Below are 24005 nucleotides of genomic sequence, written 5' to 3' on the forward strand. Positions count from 1 at the left end.
TCCACAGGGCAAAACAACGCTTCGGAGGACGGCTCAGGGGAGATGGACTGCCGTGAAGCTGCTGCTGCTATGATCGGCCAGAGAGAGAGAGGTGACGTAGAACCCTTGCTATATATATGAGAATTAACTGACGTCATATCTGACGTCATTACAGACGTCATACTAAGACTTTGACTGACCACGTCATACTAGAACTTGACTGACGTCAGGGGGTGATCGGATTAGATTATGCACGAATGGCCTTCAGCTTGAAATATGGTCTAGAGACCTCACTTGTTGTTCCAAATTAGTTATTTCATTTTCCAATTCGTTTTGCTTCATTTCTCTTCTTCTTTGCACTTGCAAAGGATATGATGCGCCCCCTAAGGTACGCCTTGGCACAGTCCCATATAATCAGTGGGGAGACCTCTGGAGTTACATTCAGTTCAAGGTACGTTTTTAATTCAGTTCTAACATATTTTACAAACTCACGGTCGTTAAGAAGAGAAGCATTCAGTCTCCACTGTCTAGAAGTAGATTTTTGTCCCAAATCCCACGACAACACTAATGGTGAATGATCAGAAAGTGTTATTGGCAATATATTAATATTACTTATTCTATATAATTCTGATTTTGGGGCAAAAAAATAATCGATACGCGAGTAAGATGAGTGCCTGTTCGAATAAAATGTAAAATCTCTGCCGTTTGGGAATTTATGTCTCCATACGTCTATTATTCCTGTCTCCCTGCAGCAATCACTAAGCATCCCATTCATCCTAGGGGGGGGAGGGGGTTGAGGGAACTGGTTGTCTATCCTTTACCTGTGACATTACACAGTTAAAATCTCCCCCCATTAACAGAAGCCCCACACTTTTCTCTAATATTACAGTAAAGATCGTTTTAATGAATCTTGGATCGTCTTCGTTTGGGGCGTAGATGTTTAGCAGCGAGACGTCCACTCCATCTATGTTCCCATTTACCAATATGTATCTTCCCTCTGTATCTCTATGCATTGAAGTGACCATGAAATTAATTGTTCTATGTATTAGAATTGCAACCCCCCTTCTTCTCCCCGATGCATGTGATGAATAAAACACCTTATCTGCCCATGACTTCTTTAATTTCCCATGTTCTAGCTCTGACAAATGAGTTTCTTGCAGGAATGCTATTTGACATCCCAAATGCTTCAGTTGTTGTAATATTTTCTTTTTCTTTATAGGGCTCTTTAGCCCTTTCACATTATAACTTATTACCTTAAGTAACCCCATTTCTCAGCATGTTCATGTAGGGTGCTCTCTGCAGGGTTTTGGACAAAAAAACAAAAATAATTAACATCACAAAGACAAAAACAAAAAACTGTGTCATCACTAGCGCAATATTAAATAACATAACAATAACATAAACAAAGTAGGTGTTGTATGGACTTCCCATTTTGAACTTAGTTGAATCTTTCCAATGAATCTCTAATTCTAAAAAGGAACAGTAATCTATTACTTCCTATAGTAGGGATATCCGGGGAAACCACACGGGGGTCCCGGGCCTAAGCTGTCAGATGTGGGGGAGGGGGGGAGGGGGGGGAGGGGGGAAGGTGGACAATGACAATAAAAGGGAAATCAAAAAGTAAATAAAAATGGTAATTGACAGCTGTGCGAACTACTTCCTAACTGTGTTTGCATTAACATGATGCATCCTAGGTACTGCAGTGCTCACCCCATCCTCATCGGCTATGCATCTTCCCCACCTTATGTTAGAAGAGAAAGTTATAATAGCAGCAATAGAGCAGAATTTTTTGTTTTTTGTTTTTTGTGTTTGTTTTTTGTATTTTATAGCCTGCATCTGATTCTAGTATCAATAATCCTATTGCACATAAATATACCATTGGATTACTGGCTTATAGCATCTTAGTTTATAGAGTCTTTTCTATAGCTATACTATAGGCTACATTGCCCATTGTCATGCGGCATTAATACCGAATATATTTCTAACTACTCAGATTTCTGTCATTCATGAGGACCCTTATTCTATTCGATAATCAGCAGGATATAAGAATGATATTTTATGCATGCATAATATACTATAACTTTTGATCTGAGAGAGCTATCTCACTCATTCAAAACATTATATATAGGGGAGAGTTTTTAATTTATGGAAATCTAAAAAAAAAAAAAAAAAAAAATGATAATAGATTCAAGATGTATGTAAAGTACAAGAAGAGTCAAATGGGAAAGAAAGAAAGAAAGAAAGAAAGAAAGAAAGAAAGAAAGAAAGAAAGAAAGAAAGAAAGAAACTCATGTCTTTTGTTGCCATTGATAAAAGACAACTGGTAAAATCCTCTCTTGTGGATTGATTCATTCATCATGTCTGTTGAGCACAAAGTGTTTCCCAGCCCAGCACTGCCATTTATGAAAAATGACTCTTGGATGCCAAACTCAACAGATTCAATGGATTCGCTCAACTTTCTGTGATCCATCAAAAGATGAAACATTATTATGTCATTCTTCAAGGTCTGAATGCTAGAGTGATTTATGTATTTTACATCATTTCAAGCGTTATTCTCTGAAATTACTATTATTACTATAATGACGTCAAAAAGATAATGCCCCTTATTTTTGCTCTGGATCCATACTAAAATGGCACAGAAAGGTGGGAATTTTTTTAAAGTTCACTTTTTCTACTCTGTTCTGTTCGGTTATAGCTTATCTCACTTTCATTGTGCATTTGTGCATTGGTTTATTCTTGTAGCTGCTCTGTAAAACAGTGTGTGCGTGCGCTTGTGTGTGTGTGTGTGTGTGTGTGTGTGTGTGTGTGTGTGTGTGTGTGTGTGTGTGAGTGTGTGTGTGTGTGTGTGCGCGCGCGCTTGTGTGTGTGTGTGTGTGTGTGTGTGTGTGTGTGTGTGTGTGTGTGTGTGTGTGTGTGTGTGTGTGTGTGTGTTTTACCTCGCAGTCACTGTCTCTGATAATCGTGCTATTGCTTTTGTGAGCTCTCACAGTGAGAGGTTGATTCACTGATGGTTAGCTATCCTCCATTAACCCCGAGTTTGGCGATGTCAAACCTTAATGAGTTTGGCTATATGAAACCTTAATGCAAAATCTCCTCTTTTCCACCGCAGAGCCAAAAATGGACATTCAATGCTTTGGCTTAGAGATGCTTTTCACTCCTGAAATTAAATATATTCCCCAAGGACAGGGCTTTCTTTTTATTTGGTATTTATTTGCCTATTACATGAAATACCTCCAGCTAATGGGTTCCGCACAGAATATGAAGGAAAAGTAATTGGAATACATTCAGCCAGGGCACTCGGCGAGCGCAGACCTCCACCAAGAAATAGAAAATAAATAAATAAATAGACACAGACACAGACACCCAACTCCAGACTCTGCCTATTGTAAGAAATGGTCCACTTCTGGTCTCCTAAATGGCCATGGTTATCAGCTTATGATTGGCTGTCTTTCAATGGTAGGAAACTTCATTGGATGACACGTCTCCTAAGTGGGCGTGGCAGTGGTGAAACCTACGTGGCACAGATAGCCTACACCACAGGAAGTGACTGGAAGTCAAGGTCTCTCTATTATGAAAGGTCTCTGCTATTACTGCTTGTCCTTGAGGCTTATCGTGAGTCAGATCTGCCATTACTGCTACTAGTACCACCAATGCTATTATGTTATTTTTGCCACTACTTGCTATGACTACTATCATAATTACTATCAACAGTGGAAGCATCTAATTGCGTTTACTCCCATTGAGTTTTTTTTTTTTTTTTTTTTGGTCAAGTCCGAATTTTAAATTGTACTTTTTGCTGAAGTCCTGTACGTCAAATCCATGACAGAGTACACATTTTGTGGATCTCTATAAGCAACAGAACCATCTTGTGGAGCCATTCACAGTAAATGATTGACACTTCCCAAATGTTCGAGTTAAATTCTAGAAAAATTGTTTGAGCTTTGTCCTCTCATCCTTTTAGAATCACATGTTAAAGATGAAATCTAACAATATTGTTTTTGCTAAGATGTAACTCTAACTTTTACTCTGAGGACATTTTAAACTAGACATTTCTTTTTATTTTACTTCACTACATTTTTACACCAGTACTTTTAAGTATTCAAGTAAAATCTCATTAACATTGTTAGGCAATAATTATTCTCTTTCTGCCACTACTACTACATTACTAATTGCAAACCAACTATACTAACCACTACTGTTGACAATAATAATGTAATTATGTAGTAATAATAATAATTTCAATAATAACAGCCTGTTTTTACCTGTTCATAAGTGCCCCTGCTCCTGTGTACCACATGTGACCTGGTCGTGTACTGAGCGCTCTCTCTGTGATGATCAGGCTAGCATGAAGCGATTAGTCATCCTGGCTGACACAGTCCCCTACGTAACCTCTCGCTCATGGAGGAAATATTCACCAAAGCCTCTTAAGCCCTGGTGCTGTACTGTATAAGGCACGGGTGTGAAAAGCATGTTGTCAGAGTCCATTCTCGCTAAACACGACTTCCAGGCTGTTTTTCATTGAAGTGTGAGCAATATTTCACTTTTTTATGGTGGTCTTGTTTTTGATCATCTTTATTTCTTTGACTTTTCCTCTTTCCTCCCTGACTGCACATTCATTCACATCTATCTCTTTTATGTATATGACTCAAGCATTTTCTATGTCATTCTTTCATTGAGCATCTATGATTTAATTCTTTCACTTACAGTTACATTTTAGTCATTTATTTGACGCTATATTCCTACTGTATATTTCCGTATTCCTGTTAGAGCGAAGAGCTAGGAAAATAAATCAAAAAAGAACTAGGGAGAGAGAAATCATCCATTCATTCATTCATCCATTCATCAGATACTGGTTACCTGTCTCTTGGTGTGCTCGCTGACCTCTCCCGGCATGTCGTGGGCGCTCTTGACGAGCGTGCGGGCGATGTGAAAGTAATACACTGAGATGATGGTCAGAGGAATCAGGAAGTAGACCAGGAAGATCATCACAGAGTGGATCTTCGGATGCATCTGATTGGACAGCGGGTATGGAACGCAGTTCACAAAGGTCACGTTACTGATCTCTCCGTGACCCTGAGGGGGGAGGGGGGGGGGGAGACAGACGAAGAAAAATGAGAGGCGCTGTGAGCAGGAAGTAGTGGGTGGAGATCCAGCGGCTCGCCATACTGTAGCTCAGCTTGCGGCGCTGCGGGTGCGGCAGGCGGAGCTTTGTTGTGATACGGTTGGTTAGAAATAAGCTTTGCTCATAGCTACAGCTCATTTCACCAATATTGGATTATGCTGATGTTGTATATTCGGCTGCAAAACTAATCTTCTTTCCCTCAATGTAATTTATAATAGACCGTATGCAGATTTGGTCTTGGATGTCACAACTCATGATCACAACTCATCAATTGATGAAACTCTCAATTTGCCCTCTCCTCTCCCATCATAAGGAAGGCTGCAACATTGGATGCAGATTATTTTTAAATACACTTCAAATTAGCTGACATTAAATGTATAAATGTATACACTTCAATTAGTCCGACATTCTACACAGCTCCTTGTTTTGTTCCTGCACTCTCTAAGTCAATAGCTAAGAAAGCCTTTATGTTCAGAGGATTGGAATAATCTACCTGTAAATATTCAGTCCATATAATCTTTTCACATGTTCACAAATGCCCCGTCTTCTTAGGACCAGTTGTACATGTCCACAATAACACCAATTATGTGCTATAACTTGATTACTTAATGCTATCACTGTTGCTATCACGGTCATGAATGTGTTAAAACCCAACTCGTCACCTTTTGGTATAATTTAATGATCTTGTTATTTTGTTTTGTTAAATGCTTGCTCTGATTGTGTTGTATTTCTGTCACCCCTTGACAATGAGATGGTTCATCTCAAGGGGTTATTCCTAATAAAGGATTCAATTTAATTTCAAAAGGAGCGCATAAAAGAGGGGAGGAGAGAAAGGAAGACCGGGGAATTAAAAAAAGAGAACAACAGAGGAGACCAGAGGAGGACGGGAAGAAAGGAGACAGATGAAAGATGAAAGACGTGGATGAGAAGAGGACGCAAGAGGAGGACAGACATGAGAAGAGGAGGATAGGTATTATAATAAATCAGTAGAGGCTATAAAACAGATTGAACGGTAAAATGGAACCACTTGTCATTCATACTTTTACTATACTGTAATAAAGTTTATAGCTGCCATGCAGGTGTTCTCCTGGTGGTGACTTGTGAACATAAACGGTCAGCTTATGTTGTTTTTCTGTGATGTTTCAAAGGAAGGGGGGGCATTTATAGACACATTTTTGTGGCAAACTGTCAAACTGAAACTCGTCCATATTTATGCCGTTTTCTCTCGCAATTCTGGCATCTCTTCACTGGTACCCAGAAGAAGGAAAGATGCTCAGATGAAGATCAATTGTAATGCAGCTGCAAGAATCCAACTTATTACTTATTTATTCCAATTCCTTGGATGACCAAGACTGTGCTATACGGTCCCTTTGACTGTTGAAAATGCACTTATTGTCACTGTGGACAATGTAATGTAATTAGTTATTTTAAGAGTTTGATGTTTGCTTTGGTTGATACTAGTTTAGTTAATTAGTTAGTTAATTTAGCATTCATATTATAGTACTAGTAGTAGTAGTAGTAGTAGTTGTATTATTGGTCTCCGTTAGTAATATGGGTTAGGCTTGTATTACCGGCATGGCGACGACTTGTGAGAAAATGGCCTCGGGTACAGCCAGCAGGACGGACAGCAGCCAGATGGAAACAGCCTTCAGACACGTCCAGAACACAGCGCTGGACGTCTGGATGTCCATCGGGTTCACTATGGCCTTATACCTGAGAGAGAGAGAGAGAGAGAGACAGACAGACAGACAGACAGACAGACAGACAGACAGACAGACAGACAGACAGAAAGAGAGTTTGACTTTTTGATTTGAAACAAAACAGAAGAAAAACTCACCCACTCCCACATCCACCTGCCTATCCACCCATCCACCCACACACCCACACATACACACACACACACACACACACACACACACACAGGCTTTAGATTAGCTTGCTACTGTTAGCTGTAGGCTATAGTCCTACGCCACAGGCTTTAGATTAGCTTGCTACTGTTAGCTGTATAGAGTTTGAGTTTGAGTTTAACTTTATTGTCCCATAGGGAAATTTGTCTTAGGCATTTGTACAGCAGCAATAGGGCAATGACAAACGTAACAGACAGTACAGTACATCTGAAGACAAACAGCGTGTAAACAAGAGGACAACATAGTACATGATACAGCCTGGGCTACGAGTTAACAACTCTACCTAACCAAATATTGCACTTCAGTATTCAAATATTGCACTTCAAGTATTGCACAATTCCATAACCGCATATCAAACCAAAACCATCATAAAACCATGGTTACTTAAAACTAAAAACATTAAAACCAACAGTAAAGGGTAAAAGAAATAAAAAGATAAAATGATAAGAGAAATAAAATGAAATAAAATGAATATAAAACTAACTAAGGCAAGATAAATATCACATGACCAGACAGGCTGCAGGGACAGCCGAGCTCAGAGTGAGCTACCATGTATGCCACACCAATACCATCAGAGATTTCTCGGATCATCCGGCTCTTTAAGGAGGGTTCCAGAATCACCGAGCTCTGTCCTCTCACGACCAGGAAACGTTAATCCAGAGGTTTCCTGGGTCGTCAGGCTCTTAATGGAGGGTTCCTGGGTAGCCGGGCTCTGACCTCACAGAGGACAGAGCTCTACCCCCTAGTGGGAGGACAGGCAGTTTATTTAATAAGGCTATAGATGTTGGGAGGAAGGAGCGCTTATAGCGGTTACTCTTAAAGCTACAGGCTCTGAAGCGCCTTCCAGAAGGTAGTAGCTCATAGTCAAGATATAGAATGTGGGTGGGGTCATCCAAAATTTTAAGAGCCAGATTCACTGCTTTCTTATCGTAAATGGTCTGGAGGGGGGGGAAGTCCCTCTGCCCTATGATCTTCATAGCAGTTTTTATCATTTTGTTGATTTTAGACTTGTACTGGATAGAGAGGGTGCCGAACCATGCCTCCATGCCATACCTTATTAGGCTACCCAACACTCCATTGTAGAAAGTTAGCATGATCTTGGAACTTACTCCAAACAGTCTCAGCCTTCGGAGAAAGTGGAGTCTTTGTGCTAATTTGCCACACAAATAATCAACGTGTATATTCCATTTGAACAAGTTGTCGATTTTTACACCCAAGTATTTGTAGGAGCTAACTTGTTCAATGCAGCTCCCTCCTATGACCACTGGGTCGTGGACTTTGACCGCTTTGGGATCAAAGATCATTTCTTTTGTTTTAGATGTGTTTAGGATTAAATTGTTTTCCTCATTGTTTTCCTATAGTCCATAGTCCTACCCCACAGGCTTTAGATTAGCTTGCTACTGTTAGCTGTAGCCTATAGTCCTACTACCCCACAGGCTTTAGATTAGCTTGCTACTGTTAGCTGTATAGTCCTACCCCACAGGCTTTAGATTAGCTTGCTACTGTTAGCTGTAGGCTATAGTCCTACGCCACAGGCTTTAGATTAGCTTGCTACTGTTAGCTGTATAGTCCATAGTCCTACCCCACAGGCTTTAGATTAGCTTGCTACTGTTAGCTGTATAGTCCTACCCCACAGGCTTTAGATTAGCTTGCTACTGTTAGCTGTATAGTCCTACCCCACAGGCTTTAGATTAGCTTGCTACGGTTAGCTGTAGCCTATAGTCCTACTACCCCACAGGCTTTAGATTAGCTTGCTACTGTTAGCTGTATAGTCCTACCCCACATGCTTTAGATTAGCTTGCTACTGTTAGCTGTATAGTCCTACCCCATAGGCTTTAGATTAGCTTGCTACTGTTAGCTGTATAGCCCTACCCCACAGGCTTTAGATTAGCTTGCTACTGTTAGCTGTATAGTCCTACCCCACAGGCTTTAGGTTAGCTTGCTACTGTTTGCTGTATAGTCCTACCCCACAGGCTTTAGATTAGCTTGCTACTGTTAGCTGTATAGTCCGGTGCCATGGCACGAGTCCGATACCTCACGAGTCCGACACCTCACGAGTCCGAAAAAAGAGGCTAACCTCCCCCAGACCCTAACCCAAAACCTAACCTCTCCCACCCCCACGCCTAAACCTAACCTCCCCCAGACCCTAACCCAAAACCTAACCTCTCCCACCCCCACGCCTAAACCTAACCTCCCCCAGACCCTAACCCAAAACCATGAGGTGTCGGACTCGTGAGGTATCTGACTCGTGAGGTATCGGACTAGGGGGCAGTCCCCGTATAGTCCTACCCCACAGGCTTTAGATTAGCTTGCTACTGTTAGCTGTAGCCTATAGTCCTACTACCCCACAGGCTTTAGATTAGCTTGCTACTGTTAGCTGTATAGTCCTACCCCACAGGCTTTAGATTAGCTTGCTACTGTTAGCTGTAGCCTATAGTCCTACTACCCCACAGGCTTTAGATTAGCTTGCTACTGTTAGCTGTATACCCCACAAACTTTAGATTAGCTTGCTACTGTTAGCTGTATAGTCCTACCCCACAGGCTTATATAGATAGATTTATTTGATGATCCGTTTAAAAAAATGCCATACATTAAAAGTACATGCAATTCCAAAAAAAAGGCCATCAAGGCTTTAGATTAGCTTGCTACTGTTAGCTGTATAGTCCTACCCCTCAGGCTTTAGATTAGCTTGCTACTGTTAGCTGTATAGTCCTACCCCACAGGCTTTAGATTAGCTTGCTACTGTTAGCTGTATAGTCCTACCCCTCAGGCTTTAGATTAGCTTGCTACTGTTAGCTGTATAGTCCTAGTAGTGAGCCATCATCACCTTTTGTCGCCTTTTATGTGTGACCAATAAATCACACAACCTTTTCATTGTTGTCTTTGTCTAAGTTTATGTTATGGTCCAAACCCCTAGACTGGGTCCTAACAGTATGTATGTATTCCAGCTGGGCAGATGTACTGTATATGTATCTTTTAATGAATTACCAAATAAATCCAATCCACAAACACACACATGCACACATACGCACGAGTGTGCACACGCATGAGCGCCGCGCGTGCGAACACACACACACAAACAAACAAACACACACACACAAACGAACACACACACACACACCAGCAACAACTCAATATTAACACATTCACTGCCAGACGTTTTTTTTTACTGTAGTTAGCTTCTGCCAGAGGGGTTTTTTGAGGATTCTGGCTCATCTTTCAAGACCCGAGGATTATTTTCTGCTAAGATTTTGTGAACACACAATATCTCAAAATAACTAATAGAATGTGTGCTTTCTCTGTCTAAAAGAGTTAGTTTGTAGAGTTAGTAGTTATGTAAGCATTAGCAGTTGAATACAGCATGGTTTTAGCGTCAGAAAAAATATTCAGAGATAAACGGCTTTTTGTGAAATTCGATAGAACAGTCACTTTAACCATTCATTTTTGGCTCTCTCTCTCTCTCCCTCCCCCTCTCGCTCTCTCTCTCTCTCTCCCTCCCTCTCGCTCTCCCTCCCTCTCTCTCTCTCTCTCTCTCTCTCCCTCCCTCTCGCTCTCCCTCCCTCTCTCTCTCTCTCCCTCCCTCTCGGGAGGGAGACGCACTAGGTTTAATCCTAGTGAGAGGGGGAGAGGGAGAGAGAGAGAGAGAGAGAGAGAGGGAGGGAGGGAGAGAGAGAGAGCGAGAGAGAGAGAGAGAGAGAGGGAGAGAGCGAGAGGGAGAGTTGCTTCAACTCCTCCCTCCGTGGGCGTTCTTCTTGGCTGCAGCGGCCGTCACAAGCTTGTCACCAGTCTGACTGCTTTGCTGCTGTCCTGTGCCTGTCTGCACGGCCGCTGTTTGAGGAAGTCGGGATGGACTCGCTCGCTTCTTGGAGTTTTGGTTGAGAGAAGCTTTTGCGATTCTGGTCATATTTATGCTGCGTGTTTCAAAGTGTGTTCCACATGTAATCTATTATGTAAATTTGCAATCCCGCATCGCCAGCAATCAGCGCGAAAACGAAAGCGTTTTCCCCCATCCATTTTCATGAGAATGGCTGGGGTGAGAATGGCGTGACAAGTTAAAAAAATGCTTGCCTTCCTCTAGTCAGGAGAGCACTGTTGCCACTTAGTGGGTCGGTGGAATGGGTTGTAAACGTTGGGTGGCTCCAATAATTATATAAGAGATGTAAAAGGGTTAGATGAACAACCCACCGTCAAAAAAAAAAAATCGATGCCAACGACGTGTTAACACGTCGCTGGCAGTCAACAGCTGGATTCTGAAAACGTGTTTACACGTCGTTGGCAATGAACGTGTTAAACCCAAAGAGAGAAATAAAGAGGGTGAAGTTAATTATTGAACAGTAGTCTCATTGAAGATTCGACTCAGCTTAGCCCACTGGAAAACATGAGATATTCTAGACACAGACGTAAACAGGCAAAAAAATTAAATTGCAGACCTGCTTAATTTTTCAGAGAGTTGTCTGGTCTGATGTGATGCAACATCATGGCGAGTATTACATAATGATAATGATCAGAAAAGAGCACTATGTGGACCTCAGACCAGCAGGGCGATGGGGGGTCCAGGGGGGGGACTATTATTATTTTTCCTATTTTTATTATTATTTTTCCATCCCTCGTCTTTATTTTTGTTTTTGCTCCAACTCAAATGTTTTTTGGTCACATGAGTGTGGAGGAGGAGGCACGGTCACATGAGTGTGGAGTAGGAGGCACGGTAACATGAGTGTGGAGGAGGAGGCACAGTAACATGAGCGTGGAGGAGGAGGCACGGTCACATGAGTGTGGAGGAGGAGGCACAGTAACATGAGCGTGGAGGAGGAGGCACGGTCACATGAGTGTGGAGGAGGAGGCACGGCCACATGAGTGTGGAGGAGGAGGCACGGTCACATGAGTGTGGAGGAGGAGGCACGGTCACATGAGCGTGGAGGAGGAGACACGGTCACATGAGCGTGGAGGAGGAGGCACGGTCACATGAGTGTGGAGGAGGAGGCACGGTAACATGAGTGTGGAGGAGGAGGCACAGTAACATGAGCGTGGAGGAGGAGGCACAGTAACATGAGCGTGGAGATGGAGGCACGGTAACATGAGTGTGGAGGAGGAGGCACGGTCACATGAGCGTGGAGGAGGAGGCACGGTCACATGAGCCTGGAGGAGGAGGCACGGTAACATGAGCGTGGAGGAGGAGGCACGGTCACATGAGCATGGAGAGGGAGGCACGGTAGCGTGCAGCGAGGCAGCGAGGGACGCAGAAAGGGGCGCGTGAACTCTATTTCTAGTAAATATAAAATGAGACTAAAGGCCTGATAAATCTCCACATGAATGGATCTAAAAGCAGCCCTGAAATTAAATATAAATTACATCATAATTACGCCATTAATCTAATACAGCAGAAGTGCCTTCAGGCTTTCTGTTAGTTATGAGGACTTGCTTCAGCCATGAGGCTCCTATAGCTGCTGAATGGAGGATAGAGGAAACAATGGGAGTTTATCATTCAAATCATAATCCTGTAATCAATGTGTCCTCATATTGACACTGATATAGGCCCCATTTACGCATCTCAGGTATACGCCTTTCAATCTGATTTGTTTAGAATGTACAAATGGTAATAGCCTGGTAAACCAGCCGGTCACGTGAACTCACATTTAATTTCGTTCTGCGGGACCATCTGGCCTCAAGCCCTGGAGGACGAGCCACGGAGCCAATCAGCGACTGTGCTCAGTGCCCTGTGATTGACAGCGCAAGTTGGCCAATCAGGGACGGACTGACATAGTTGATGATACAGGCCGACGCTGTAGCAAACATGGCGGCTTCACCAGCAGATCTGATCAGTATTCGACAATTTGGGAGTGAGACCAGTAAACAGTTGCAGTAAACGCACGGTACTGATGTTCATCGGTGCTAACAGAAAAAACAGAAAAACTACATGGAGTCACACAAAAAATCAATTGCAATCCACATAGCCTAGATATGTGGCACAAAATCAGATCCTGCGGTTTGCGATCAATGGTTTGATTTCCTGCCTATCAACACGAGGGTCACAGGTTCGAGCCCCTGTGTTACCTCCAGCTTGGTTGGGCGTCGAGGCAAGATTGGCTGATGATGTGACAGTAAATATGGACTCAGAAACTCTCTCTGACGCGATAAGTCCGCCAGGTTTTCACTACATCCAGCAGGGTTGCCCTCTCTCGCCGGCCCTCTTCGCCGTCGCGCTCGAGCCCCTCGCCCTAAAAATACGAGGTCACCCAAGCCTTGCAGGCTTGGAGGTTGGAGGTATTGAGACACGTATTAGTTTGTACGCGGATGACGTATGATTACATCTACATGACTCAGAGCAATCGATCCCCCCTCTCCTAGAATTAATCACCTCCTTCGGTAAGCTGTCCGGATACACAATTAACTGGACAAAGAGTGACTTTATGCCTCTCTCTGATGTCTTCACTCCCGGTTTCCTGGAAAATCTCCCATTCAAATTGGCGAAGGAATGCCTCACCTATCTTGGTCTGACCATACCCAGAGACCCCAAATTAATATTTAAGTTGAATTTTGGTGATTTTCTTTCGAGACTTAAACAATGTATAGAAAACTGGAAAATTCTCCCTTTGTCCATGATTGGCCGCATAAACTCAGTTAAGTTAAGACTCCGGTTCCTCTACTTATGTCAAAACCTTCCCATTTTTCTCACATCTGCCTTCTTCAAAGAGCTGGATTCCATAATCCTGTCCTACATGTGGAATTATAAGAATCATAGAATTTCGAAAATTCACTTGGAAAAACCCAAGTCTGAAGGAGGACTGGCCTTACCGGTGTTCAGACACTACTATTGGGCTGCTAATGTCAGAGCTTTAATGTTTTGGCGGCAAGATATTCCTGGTAATTTAATTCTCGGGCCCCCCTGTGGCTAAAAATGGAGGCCAGCTCTATTGCAAACTCCTCCCTGTCAGCTATGCTGTTTTCTAAGCTGGGGAAGCCTGGGGCTTTGAGGAATTTGAGTTTTGTTGTGAAAAACTCAATCAGAATTCTGGACCAGGTCAGGAAAGTTTTGAATATACCGGACGTTTCAGTCCACACACCGATTTGCTTTAATCATTCTTTTCTGGCCCCATGGTCAGACAGCCTGGAGTGAGAAGGGGCTTGTTTCCATCAGAGACTTATACATAGATGGTAATTTCGCATCCTTTGAACTTCTGAGGGGGAAATTTGAGTTGCCTAACACGCACTGGCTCAGATACCTTCAAGTTCGATCCAATATTCGTGATTTTGAAGTTCTCCCAAAAGAACATGCTTTTTTTTATGTTCTGTTGAGCCCCCCCCCCCCCCCCCCCCCCAGGGCCGGTTCCAGAACCAGATGACTAAGGGTGCATCCAAGATAGGAAGGGGTGCAGATGCCCGGCCGAAGGCCGGGCCCACTCGGGTGGCCGGCCGAAGGCCGGCCGCCCGAAAAATTTGACATGTTATTTTACTAAAAATAATGCATTTGACCATCATTTCAAGGAGAATGATACCACCCAAGCAAGAATATTTCAAGTGTTTCAAGTGCTTTACTGAAATATTTGGACCATATAATGATAATACAATTATCTCAACCTTAAAAGGTTACATATAGGTGCCAAAAAGCCATAAAATCACATCAAAGAACAAAGAAAAACAACAACGATAATTCAAGTTTAAACAGTAAGTGTGCAGCTGTAGCATTTATTTAAAAAAAAAAAAAAAAAAATTTTTTTTTTTTTTTTTTTACTTTTCAACTGAGCATGCAGACAATTAAAATAAGGGTGCAATGCATGCTTTTGCACCCCCGTAGAACCGGGCCTGCCCCCCCCCCACTCCAAACATATTATTTCTAGATTTATGTACCTGTTTGATGGCTGTGTCAGGGCCTCCACTGAGAGGATCAGAGAGGCATGGCAGGAAAAACTTGGTGTTGTATTGTCCGAAATTATATGGGACAGGAGTCTGTCTGTGGTCCAACTCTGCTCAATCAACAGCAGACACCAGCTGATCCAATTTAAAGTCACTCATCGACTTCATTATTCCAAGTCTAGGTTGCACAGGATCTACCCCTCTGTTTCACCACTATGTGATAGATGTCAAGGTTCAGAGGGTACACTGTCACATGCTTTTTGGTTTTGCTCTTCACTATCCGGATTCTGGGCCAAAATATTTGACTGGTACCAAGTCAAATCCAAGGCTTATAAAATAACTCTTCAGCCGGAGGCGGTACTTGCCATCTTCGGCTGTTCTGAATCTTCTCTGCTCCTCCCTACGGCTGTGCAACAGTCTCTGACGCAGGGGACGATCGTCGCCAAGAAACTCATTCTGAAGGAGTGGAAGTCCCCCTCTCCACCTTCTTTTCGGTTGTGGTTGGCGGACATGGTTTCGGTTGTGCGTATGGAGAGGCTCCGGTTTCTGAGGACTAACTCACTTACAAAGGCCCTGAAACCCTATTGTTTTTGTGCTGGTTTATTATTCCCGTTCTTGTTCATCTGCCTCAACGCAAATTCCCATGAGTTGGTAAATGGCAGAGACCTGAAATTTGAAACAATGACAGATATTGGTGGCTGGTTAATGCTCAAGAAAGATTTTTCGAATCGGCCTGAAGGTGGAGCTATAATCGAAGGTTTTACGTTAAAGGCCATAACTTCCACGCCGTTTGTCCGATTTTCAAACTTTTTTTCCAGATGTTCAGGTGAACCTGCTCTACAAATTTGCCTCAAGGACCCTTAAGGTCCGTCTGGAAACTTTTTGAGACATTTTGAAAAGTTTGGAAAACACATTTCTGACATCTCCTCCTAGACCGTTTGACCAATATCCACCAAAATCGCCACGAAGCATCTATTTACCAAGCTCTACAAAAAATTTGATTTTTGAACACTACTTTCGTTTCGGAGATATGAATCATTAAAGTTGTGAGAGGGCGTGGCCTCTCAGCTAAATTGTCATAACTTCATGACCGATTAACGAATCTTCACGAAACTTGCTGGAGGTCTTTGGAGATCATCACAGACCATGTCTGTCAAACCTTGTGCAATTCGACCAAAAAGGGGCACCATAAATGCCAGAAATGGGCGTGGCCTAACACAAAAAAGGCCATAACTCCGCACCAATAATCGTGAAACTTGGCAGATATATCAGGGAGGATGTCCTAGTCCAAGTTCAAGTTCAAGTTCAAGTTCGTTTTATTGTCTGCTTTCACAGAAATTTGTTGTAATGTGCAACAGTGCCAACATGGATGCAAAAATACAAATACAAAGATAGAAAAACATGAAAGACACATGTACACAACAGACTTAAACTTACAGTAGAAAAAGGATGTGGGCCAGACATGAAACTAGAAATGTAGGGGGCAATATGTAAAATCATTTCATCCTGGAATCCACCTACGAATTAAAAAATGAATTAAAAATCACAGTGGGGAACAGAGGTACACCCACCTGAGAATTAAAACGCATAGGGACATTTGAATAAACTACCCCCCTCTCCCCCAACCCATTTATAATGCGGGCTATCTCCAGAGTTCATTTATCTGCCCCCCCCCCCCCCTGCTTATTGAGGAGGGTGATGGCATGGGGCACGAAGGAGTTCTTTGTCCTATTAAGCCGACACCGCGGTCAACATCAGTTTTGTCATCATTGGTGAAATTGGGCGGGGTCTATGGTCTAAGCATGTAATAGCTGTAAATCAAGTCCATTCGCCTAATCGGTTGCAAACTTCTCAGCCTCATCTGGAATGGCATTTCTGACATGCTATTTCACGATTTGACCAAAAGGGGCCACGCAGACGTAACTAGTGGGCGTGGCCTAACATAAAATATGCTGTAACTTCACACCCACTTGTAACTCCCAGGCTGTTTCTCCAATTTTCAAACAACTTTTTTCCACACATTCACCTGAATGTGCTCTACAAATTTATCTCAAGGACTATTAGATGTTCAATTTGCGCAAGGCTTGAACCCCTGCCATTGCCGCTTGCGGCTATATTGTTGGTATGTTGTTGTTTTTGTTTGTTTTTGTTTTTTGTTTTGTTTTTGTCTATATGTGTGTCTGAGTTTGTTTTGCTTTTGTCTGTTCTAAAAATTGAAAAATAAAAACAAAATATTGAAAAAAGTAACTCTCTCTGACTAGCTCAGTGATGCAATGACTCAGGGAGGAGGATCTTCTCAAGGTGATGTGAATAAAAAAATATGGGGGAAATTGTGTAGTAAAAGTCGTTGGCAATGGACAGTGAGTATGAGCTACAAGGGCAATGGTGGCAAAGAAGGATGGAAGGAAGCAGAACATTCATAAACTATTTTGACATTTGTTTTAAGAGTTGGAAGCCCTGAAATGGATGAAAGTATTGAATGACAAATACTACTATAATTGGAGAGCTGTCTGTCTGTTTCTCCGGAGTTGCAAGTCGCACCATTGCTCCGATCGCATCCAAAATTTGCCAAAAAACTTTTCAGGCGTCTGGAATGAATCTGATGCACACAAAAAAGAAAAACAATACAACTACGGGGGGCACTATAGTGATAATTTTAACTTCTTAGGCCTTCACACCCACCAGAGCCATTGTGACATCATCACCATAGAGAGCCAAAGGGAATGAAAGTGAATGTCACTTCCTGCTTTTCTCCCTGTACATATACCAGCGTGTGAAATATATGAATCGTGGTGAACGGAGCGATACGCTAACTTTTTGATCCTGTTTGAATTGTGCCACAGGAGTACACACGTCATGTTTGTCAATGTAAAAGAGAACTCTCCAAGTCGAGAAAGTCTCAGTTTGTGGTGAAACTGTGGCACTATAAGTTATAAGTCAGAAAGACTATACGCACAACCAGTCGCGTAAGTGACGTCTCTCTCGCCAGTCCATTGTTGTTGATGCTGTGACGTATATTGTGCGAGACGAGATGTAGCTGATTGACAAAACTAAACCTTACGTTTCAGTTTCAGGACAAACTGCGACATTCTTGACATGCAGAGTTATCTTTTAAATTGACAAAAGGTAACGTGTTCAATTCAAACGGGAGCAAAAAAGTAACGTCTGTCTCCGTTCACCACCGTTGTATTTTTTCTGGGATCCTTCTTAATCAGTTAGGCATCTTGAGCAGTTGAGAAAGATGTCACGGGCTAGTAGTTGTATGTTGGTTCCAGATGAATGCAGGTCACAGAAATGGAAATGCATTATAAATTCAAAAAGTGTCCCACTTGTGCTGAGCGAGACGTTACATTGAGTCACAGAGAACTGCAGTCAGTGTGTGAAGTGACAGAGCAGAGAGCCGGAGTGGAACGTCGTCTGACACTAAACGGCAAGATGAAGTGGCGTGTGCCATGCACGGCTCTCTGCCTGCACATGCAGCTCAGCTTCAGACTGATGTTTCCTGACAATTTCAACAGCAGGTAAGTGCGGTGTTTACCCCAGCTGACGGATGGAATGACTGCTGTAGTGCTCGAGGCGGGAGACTGTTACAGAGACATGGGAGAGGGAGAGAGAGAGAGAGAGAGAGAGAGAGAGAGAGAGAGAGAGAGAGAGAGAGAGAGAGAGAGAGACAGAGAGAGAGAGAGGTTTAAAATGAACATGACTAAAAATACAAGAGTACAGTTTAGCTGAAGAGCAAGTTGATCACAACTTGCCGTTGGTGGCAAAGGTTGTGAGTTTGACTTATTATACCATCTCTCTCTGTCTCTGTCTCTCTCTCTCACTCCTTTCACTCTTTCTCTCCCTCTCTCCTCTCTTTCTCTCTCCCCTTTCAAACTAGCCCACCTTGAAGTCGGTCCTTTGAAGAGGTAGAGGAAGAAGAGGAATAACGAGGGGTGTTCTGCAAGGTTCAGTTTTTGGTCCTGTCCTCTTCACCATCTGTTTCTTCAATGAGTGGCTGTCAAGCACATTTTTATGCTGATGACACCATTTTATATTTTATGGATGATTTTGAACTATTAGCCATTGAGAAAATGCATCTTTACGTGCTCTACAAAGTTCTCTTATTAATCTTAAGCTGGTAATGCAAATAAAACACAATTTGTGCTATTTGCTAGAACAACTAATATTGATTATAATAATATGCATATCCAATGCAAATGCGTCTAACATCAAGAGAGTTACTGAATATAAATATCTTGGCATCTGCCTTGATGAGAAATTTACATTTAAATATAATTTAATCTTGTCAGTAAACTGCGTCAATAGATAGGCTTTTTGTATAGGCACAGAAGCAGCTTCCCGATGTCTAGCAGGAGGAGGATTGCTGAGGCACCGTCTACCATTCTGCCATCAGATTTATAACTGCTGGTGATACAGTAGCAGTAGTTGCTATCGTAGTGTATTTATGACAAGGGGTTGGGTTGGTCTTCTCTGGCAGAGAGGTATATACAACATACACACTGGTATTTGTGTACACACATACACACACACACACACACACACAGTAACCCCCCCCCCTCTCTCTCTCTCTCTCTCGCTCTACCTTGCTGTCAGTAAGCTACAGTGCATAATGTGGAGTGGATGTAAAGGTCACTACATCATGTGTGATGCATGGGAGCAGAATGTCAACAGAACTGGATTCCACCTTAAATCCCCGGCTTGACCTTTGCATGTTTAACTCAACAGGTTGCAGGAAACCCACTGCCATGTTTTATATTTATTTAGCAATACGTCAGGTAGTCTGAGTGGTCAAAGACACATTTGATCCATGATCACATTTTGATTTTGCATGCTTATAGATTTGATGGAGGCTTTTCAGTCTGTAGACATGCATTAGTAACCATTGTATAAAATATCCTTAAAGCCACTCTTTGCCTTTATTATAGGTCGTATTTTTTTTATAGATGGGAATAGATTAATTTTTTTAATCTAGATTAATCTAGATTAATCCTGGTCATTAATCTAGATTCATCTAGATTAAAATGGGTAATTTGAAGTCTGTCGAAGCCATTCAAAATATGTGTGTGTAACATAAATAATGACTAGAAGTAAGTCCTTGTGAACAGGTTTCTGTTTATTTAATTCAACTTGAATAGCCAGTAGGCATTTAAAGGTAAGAAACCAGCAGGTTACACACATGGTTTGTCTTCATCTGGACAAAGTTCTATCCTGAACTACCTGGAATGAACACCAGAGGGTATAAGAACAACAACCCACATTTCTGGGATCAATAATATTAAACTGGCATTAAACTGTCAGTAGCTGTGTTTCCATTACAGTTTTTCGCAAAATAATTTCGATATTTCTACAACTTCGACCATGTACAATTGCGACTTGTAGGCGTTTCCATTGAAGTTGAGTTTGGTCTGATGCGCGCACACCTGAACGCAATTCCCCATTACCAGCAGCTGCCACAGTGATTACGCACGGGGATCTGCCCATATCCCGTCCCCTGCATGCTCAAATCTAACCAATGGTCAATGCAAATCACAACATTAAGTTACAACGCATATAAACGAGCCTGATTATCAATTCAAAAGAAAATGAGTCGCAAAATGTTGCTGGCTGCGGTGAATGCGAGCGCGACAGACAGAGGAAAAAAGGTAGCCTATACAACTGGTCCGATTTAGACATTTCAGAATGTTGTGTAGGCTATTATAACATTGCACCTGAAACGTGTGTAATGTATTACTCACAGTCACTGTATTCACTTCACTGAATACTGAATACTGAAGTGACTTCAGTCAGGAGCACCGCAACGGTGTGTGCTTTTCATCCACCCATCTCGCCGCTCAAATGCGCGCTCACAGGCAGCCTGCTGTCACCATGGACCGATTTCTGCCATTAAACATGATCTATTTACCCCTTTTACACAACACTCGTCTTTCTGCTAGGTAGCGTTGCTTCAAAGTTCCGCTGCTTTTCCAAAGGAGAAGACGGGTCACATGACGTGCAAATGCGGAAAATCTGTTTCCATTACACTTTTGCGATAAACTGCTATATCGACACGTCTGAAAAACCACCTCATGAGAGCGGCAGACATAAATGTCCGCGCTTACATACCTGTTCCATTCTAAAGTGATAATTATCATGGCCTGCTCAATATGTGACCTGCTCTGACAAAATCAGTCACATTGACCCCAAAAGACATTTTGAGTTGTATACACCATTGGAAAGAGGAGACTCTCAGCTTTCTGGGGATATCAAAATTATCTTTGTAGTCCAACAATTGAGGGAGATACACCCCTTTATGTCGCGACTGTTTCCAAACTGTGTTTTTGAGAAAAACGGCCTCAAAGTTTGACGTTAATTCTGAGACATAAACATCTTTTCTTGAAGTTGTCTGCATGTGCATGCCCACACACCAGGTGGGATTGGGCTGAAATTTTGTATGGCACTGTGTTATGATCCTGGGGAGGTAATGGCAATGTCATGGAAACCACCTGGAAAGTCCTTTAAACCACCTGGAAAGTCTTGGAAACTACCTGGAAAGCACTGGAAAGTCTTGGAAACCACCTCCCCATTTGGGGATTTGGCTGTAAATTTGTATGGCAGTGTGTCATGATCCATGGAAGGTCATGAGCAGGTCATGGAAACCACCTTGAAAGTCCTGGAGAGTCCTGGAAACTACTTGGAAAGTCCTGGAAAGTCCTGGAAACCACTTCCCCAAGTTAAATTTGGCTGTAAATGTGTATGGCAGTGTGTTATGATGCAGGTAAGGTCATGGGAAGGTCATGGAAACCACCTTGAAAGTCCTGGAAACCACCTGGAAAGTCCTGGAAACTACTTGTAAAGTCTGGAAACCACCTCCGGTTGGAGTGGGCTGTACATTTGCATGGTGGTGTGTTATGATCTGGGGTAGGTCATGGTAAGGTCCTGGAAACCACTTGGAAAATCCTGGAAACTGGACTTTCTAATATTAGATTAGAAAATAAATTTGCCAGATTTGATGAGACTTTCCCTATAAACCACTTCTGGGGCCAAATGTATAAAACTGTGCATGTACTGTATGTGTAGAAATCTGTGTAAGCCCAAAAAAGCTCTACGCCCAAATTAACACTACATTTGGCCCCTGGTCTTCTATTCGAATATACAGATAGATAGATACTTTTGTTGGTTGAACAGGTACACATAACATCTCAGTACACCTCAGTGGATATCATGACAAAGTAGCCTATGTAAAGGCAACTAATAGACCAGCTAGAACAGCCTGGTAAATTCAGAAAATGGCATCACTTTACTGTAATGCAGCCTTTAACCCCAGGGAAATATTCATGTATAAGCATATTTGAGTAGGCTACATAGAAAAGAGGTATATAAGTCATATCAATTATTATTATTATTATTATTATTATTATTATTATTATTATTATTATTATTATTATTATTATTATTATCAATACAAACTGTTCTGTAACACCCAACTGACAGAAGATCCTCTGACGCCCCACCCACATTATTTTTTGTAATTAGGGCTACATTCATGCAGGATAATAATTGTACATTAATAGTAATAATTGTAATTGTTATAATAATTATTACAAATAACAGCAACAAAGAATCTATAGCGGACCCGTTTCTGCTCTGGAGTAGAGACAGAGAGACAGACAGCTGAAAGTAGGCTATGAGGCAAAAAATCTGAAATTAGCTCAGTCTAATGCCATCTGTGAATTGAATTTAAAAGTAAAGCAACATTATCACGCAGATTACTGACTAGTATTAGTCTATCAATCTGACAGACAGACAGGCAGACAGACAGACTTTCACTGGATGCAGAAATTACGCAGCTGCTCTCCCCCTCTCTCTCTCCCGTTGCAGCGGGGAGAGAGAGAGCAAGGGGAGAGAGAGAGAGCGAGAGAGAGACTGCAGACGGGTTGCCATGTTCGTTATCATAACCCCCGAAGAGGCATATTTTTAAGAGGTTAAAACGTTACATAAACAGCCTAAACTAGTCTAAAATAACAAACCAATAACAGAACTCCACAATACAACCCTGACAAACTTTAGAAACAGCGTTTTAAATCCTAGAGTAGTCTATAATATAGCCTACCATTTGCAAGTACCGTTTAACTGGCAACGTGAGGCTGCACGCGCAGCAGAGAGCAGCAGGCTCAGTCAGAGCAGCGCAGTTTACTTTCAGTTTTGTCACTACCTTCAAGAGCTTCAAAAGTATATTTAGCGGTCGAATTTCACAATAATCTTTACAGAGAATGAAAGCCAAGGCTTTATTTTACTATAATCTGATGAAACCCCAAAACAACAGAAATAAATATTTTCTGATAAAATCGCGTTTTCTAGACAAACAGCCAGCGCGACAAGCGACTGATTTGGTCAGAGCAGGTCACATATAAGTGGACCCTGCTACCAGACAACTTTGAGAATAGATTAACGGCGATATTTTTTTTATCGCGCGTTAAGAGTCTCGCGTTAACGCAGCCGTTAACGGCGTTAACGATCCCATCTATAATTTTTTTACATCCTTTTTCAAGAAGAAATACACACAGAATGAATGAAATGAATGAATGAATGAATGAAAATGTATTTCGAACGTTAAAAAAAGGAAATATACATGTACACATATATACATATAATAAAATAAAATAAGAATTAAAAACAGACAAAATACAGAACAAACAACAACAAAACAAAAGACAACAAGAGGTCAGGAGAGGTCACTGATGCAACGGTTACACAATACAATGTTACAACTAATGTAGTTGTATCCATGTGAAATAGGGTATTTGCAAAAGTCACTCCTTATGGATCAGGCAAAGTGTCCATTTACTCCAAAGAGTTTCCCCTTTGTCCTTTTGTAGCCTCAGACTATAGGTCAGCTGCTCCATTCGATATATATAAACATCTCCACCGGGGGGAAATGCTTCTGGAGCCAGCATTTCGTGATGCTTTCTTGCCAGCTGCCATGAAGATCTTCAGTAGGTATGAGTCACTTTTATACATATCCTCTGGAGTAAGTCCAAGATATCAAACAAGATAACAAAACAAACCCCAGTGTTTTGTTGATTATTTTTGAATTTTCCATTTGTTTGAAAAAGGTCGGTGACCGAAACGTCACAGAATAAATTCTTTATTTGCAAGTTTGGATG

At 42.0% G+C, this 24005-nt stretch overlaps 1 protein-coding gene across 1 annotated transcript in view; it reads right to left on the minus strand.

The window, feature by feature from the left end:
- The window catches only part of nmbr (neuromedin B receptor), a gene marked incomplete at both ends in the record, with an annotated part of 106145 nt that overhangs the window by 49285 nt on the left and 32855 nt on the right, over positions 1-24005 (minus strand). Inside the window, 2 exons of the mRNA XM_083643745.1 lie at positions 4837-5052; positions 6673-6814. Of these exons, the coding sequence (XP_083499871.1) occupies positions 4837-5052; positions 6673-6814 (358 nt within the window). The remainder of the gene's footprint in view (positions 1-4836; positions 5053-6672; positions 6815-24005) is intronic.

The sequence above is a fragment of the Poromitra crassiceps genome (genome assembly GCF_964638095.1).
Source record: "Poromitra crassiceps genome assembly, chromosome: 9".
NCBI lineage: Eukaryota > Metazoa > Chordata > Actinopteri > Beryciformes > Melamphaidae > Poromitra > Poromitra crassiceps.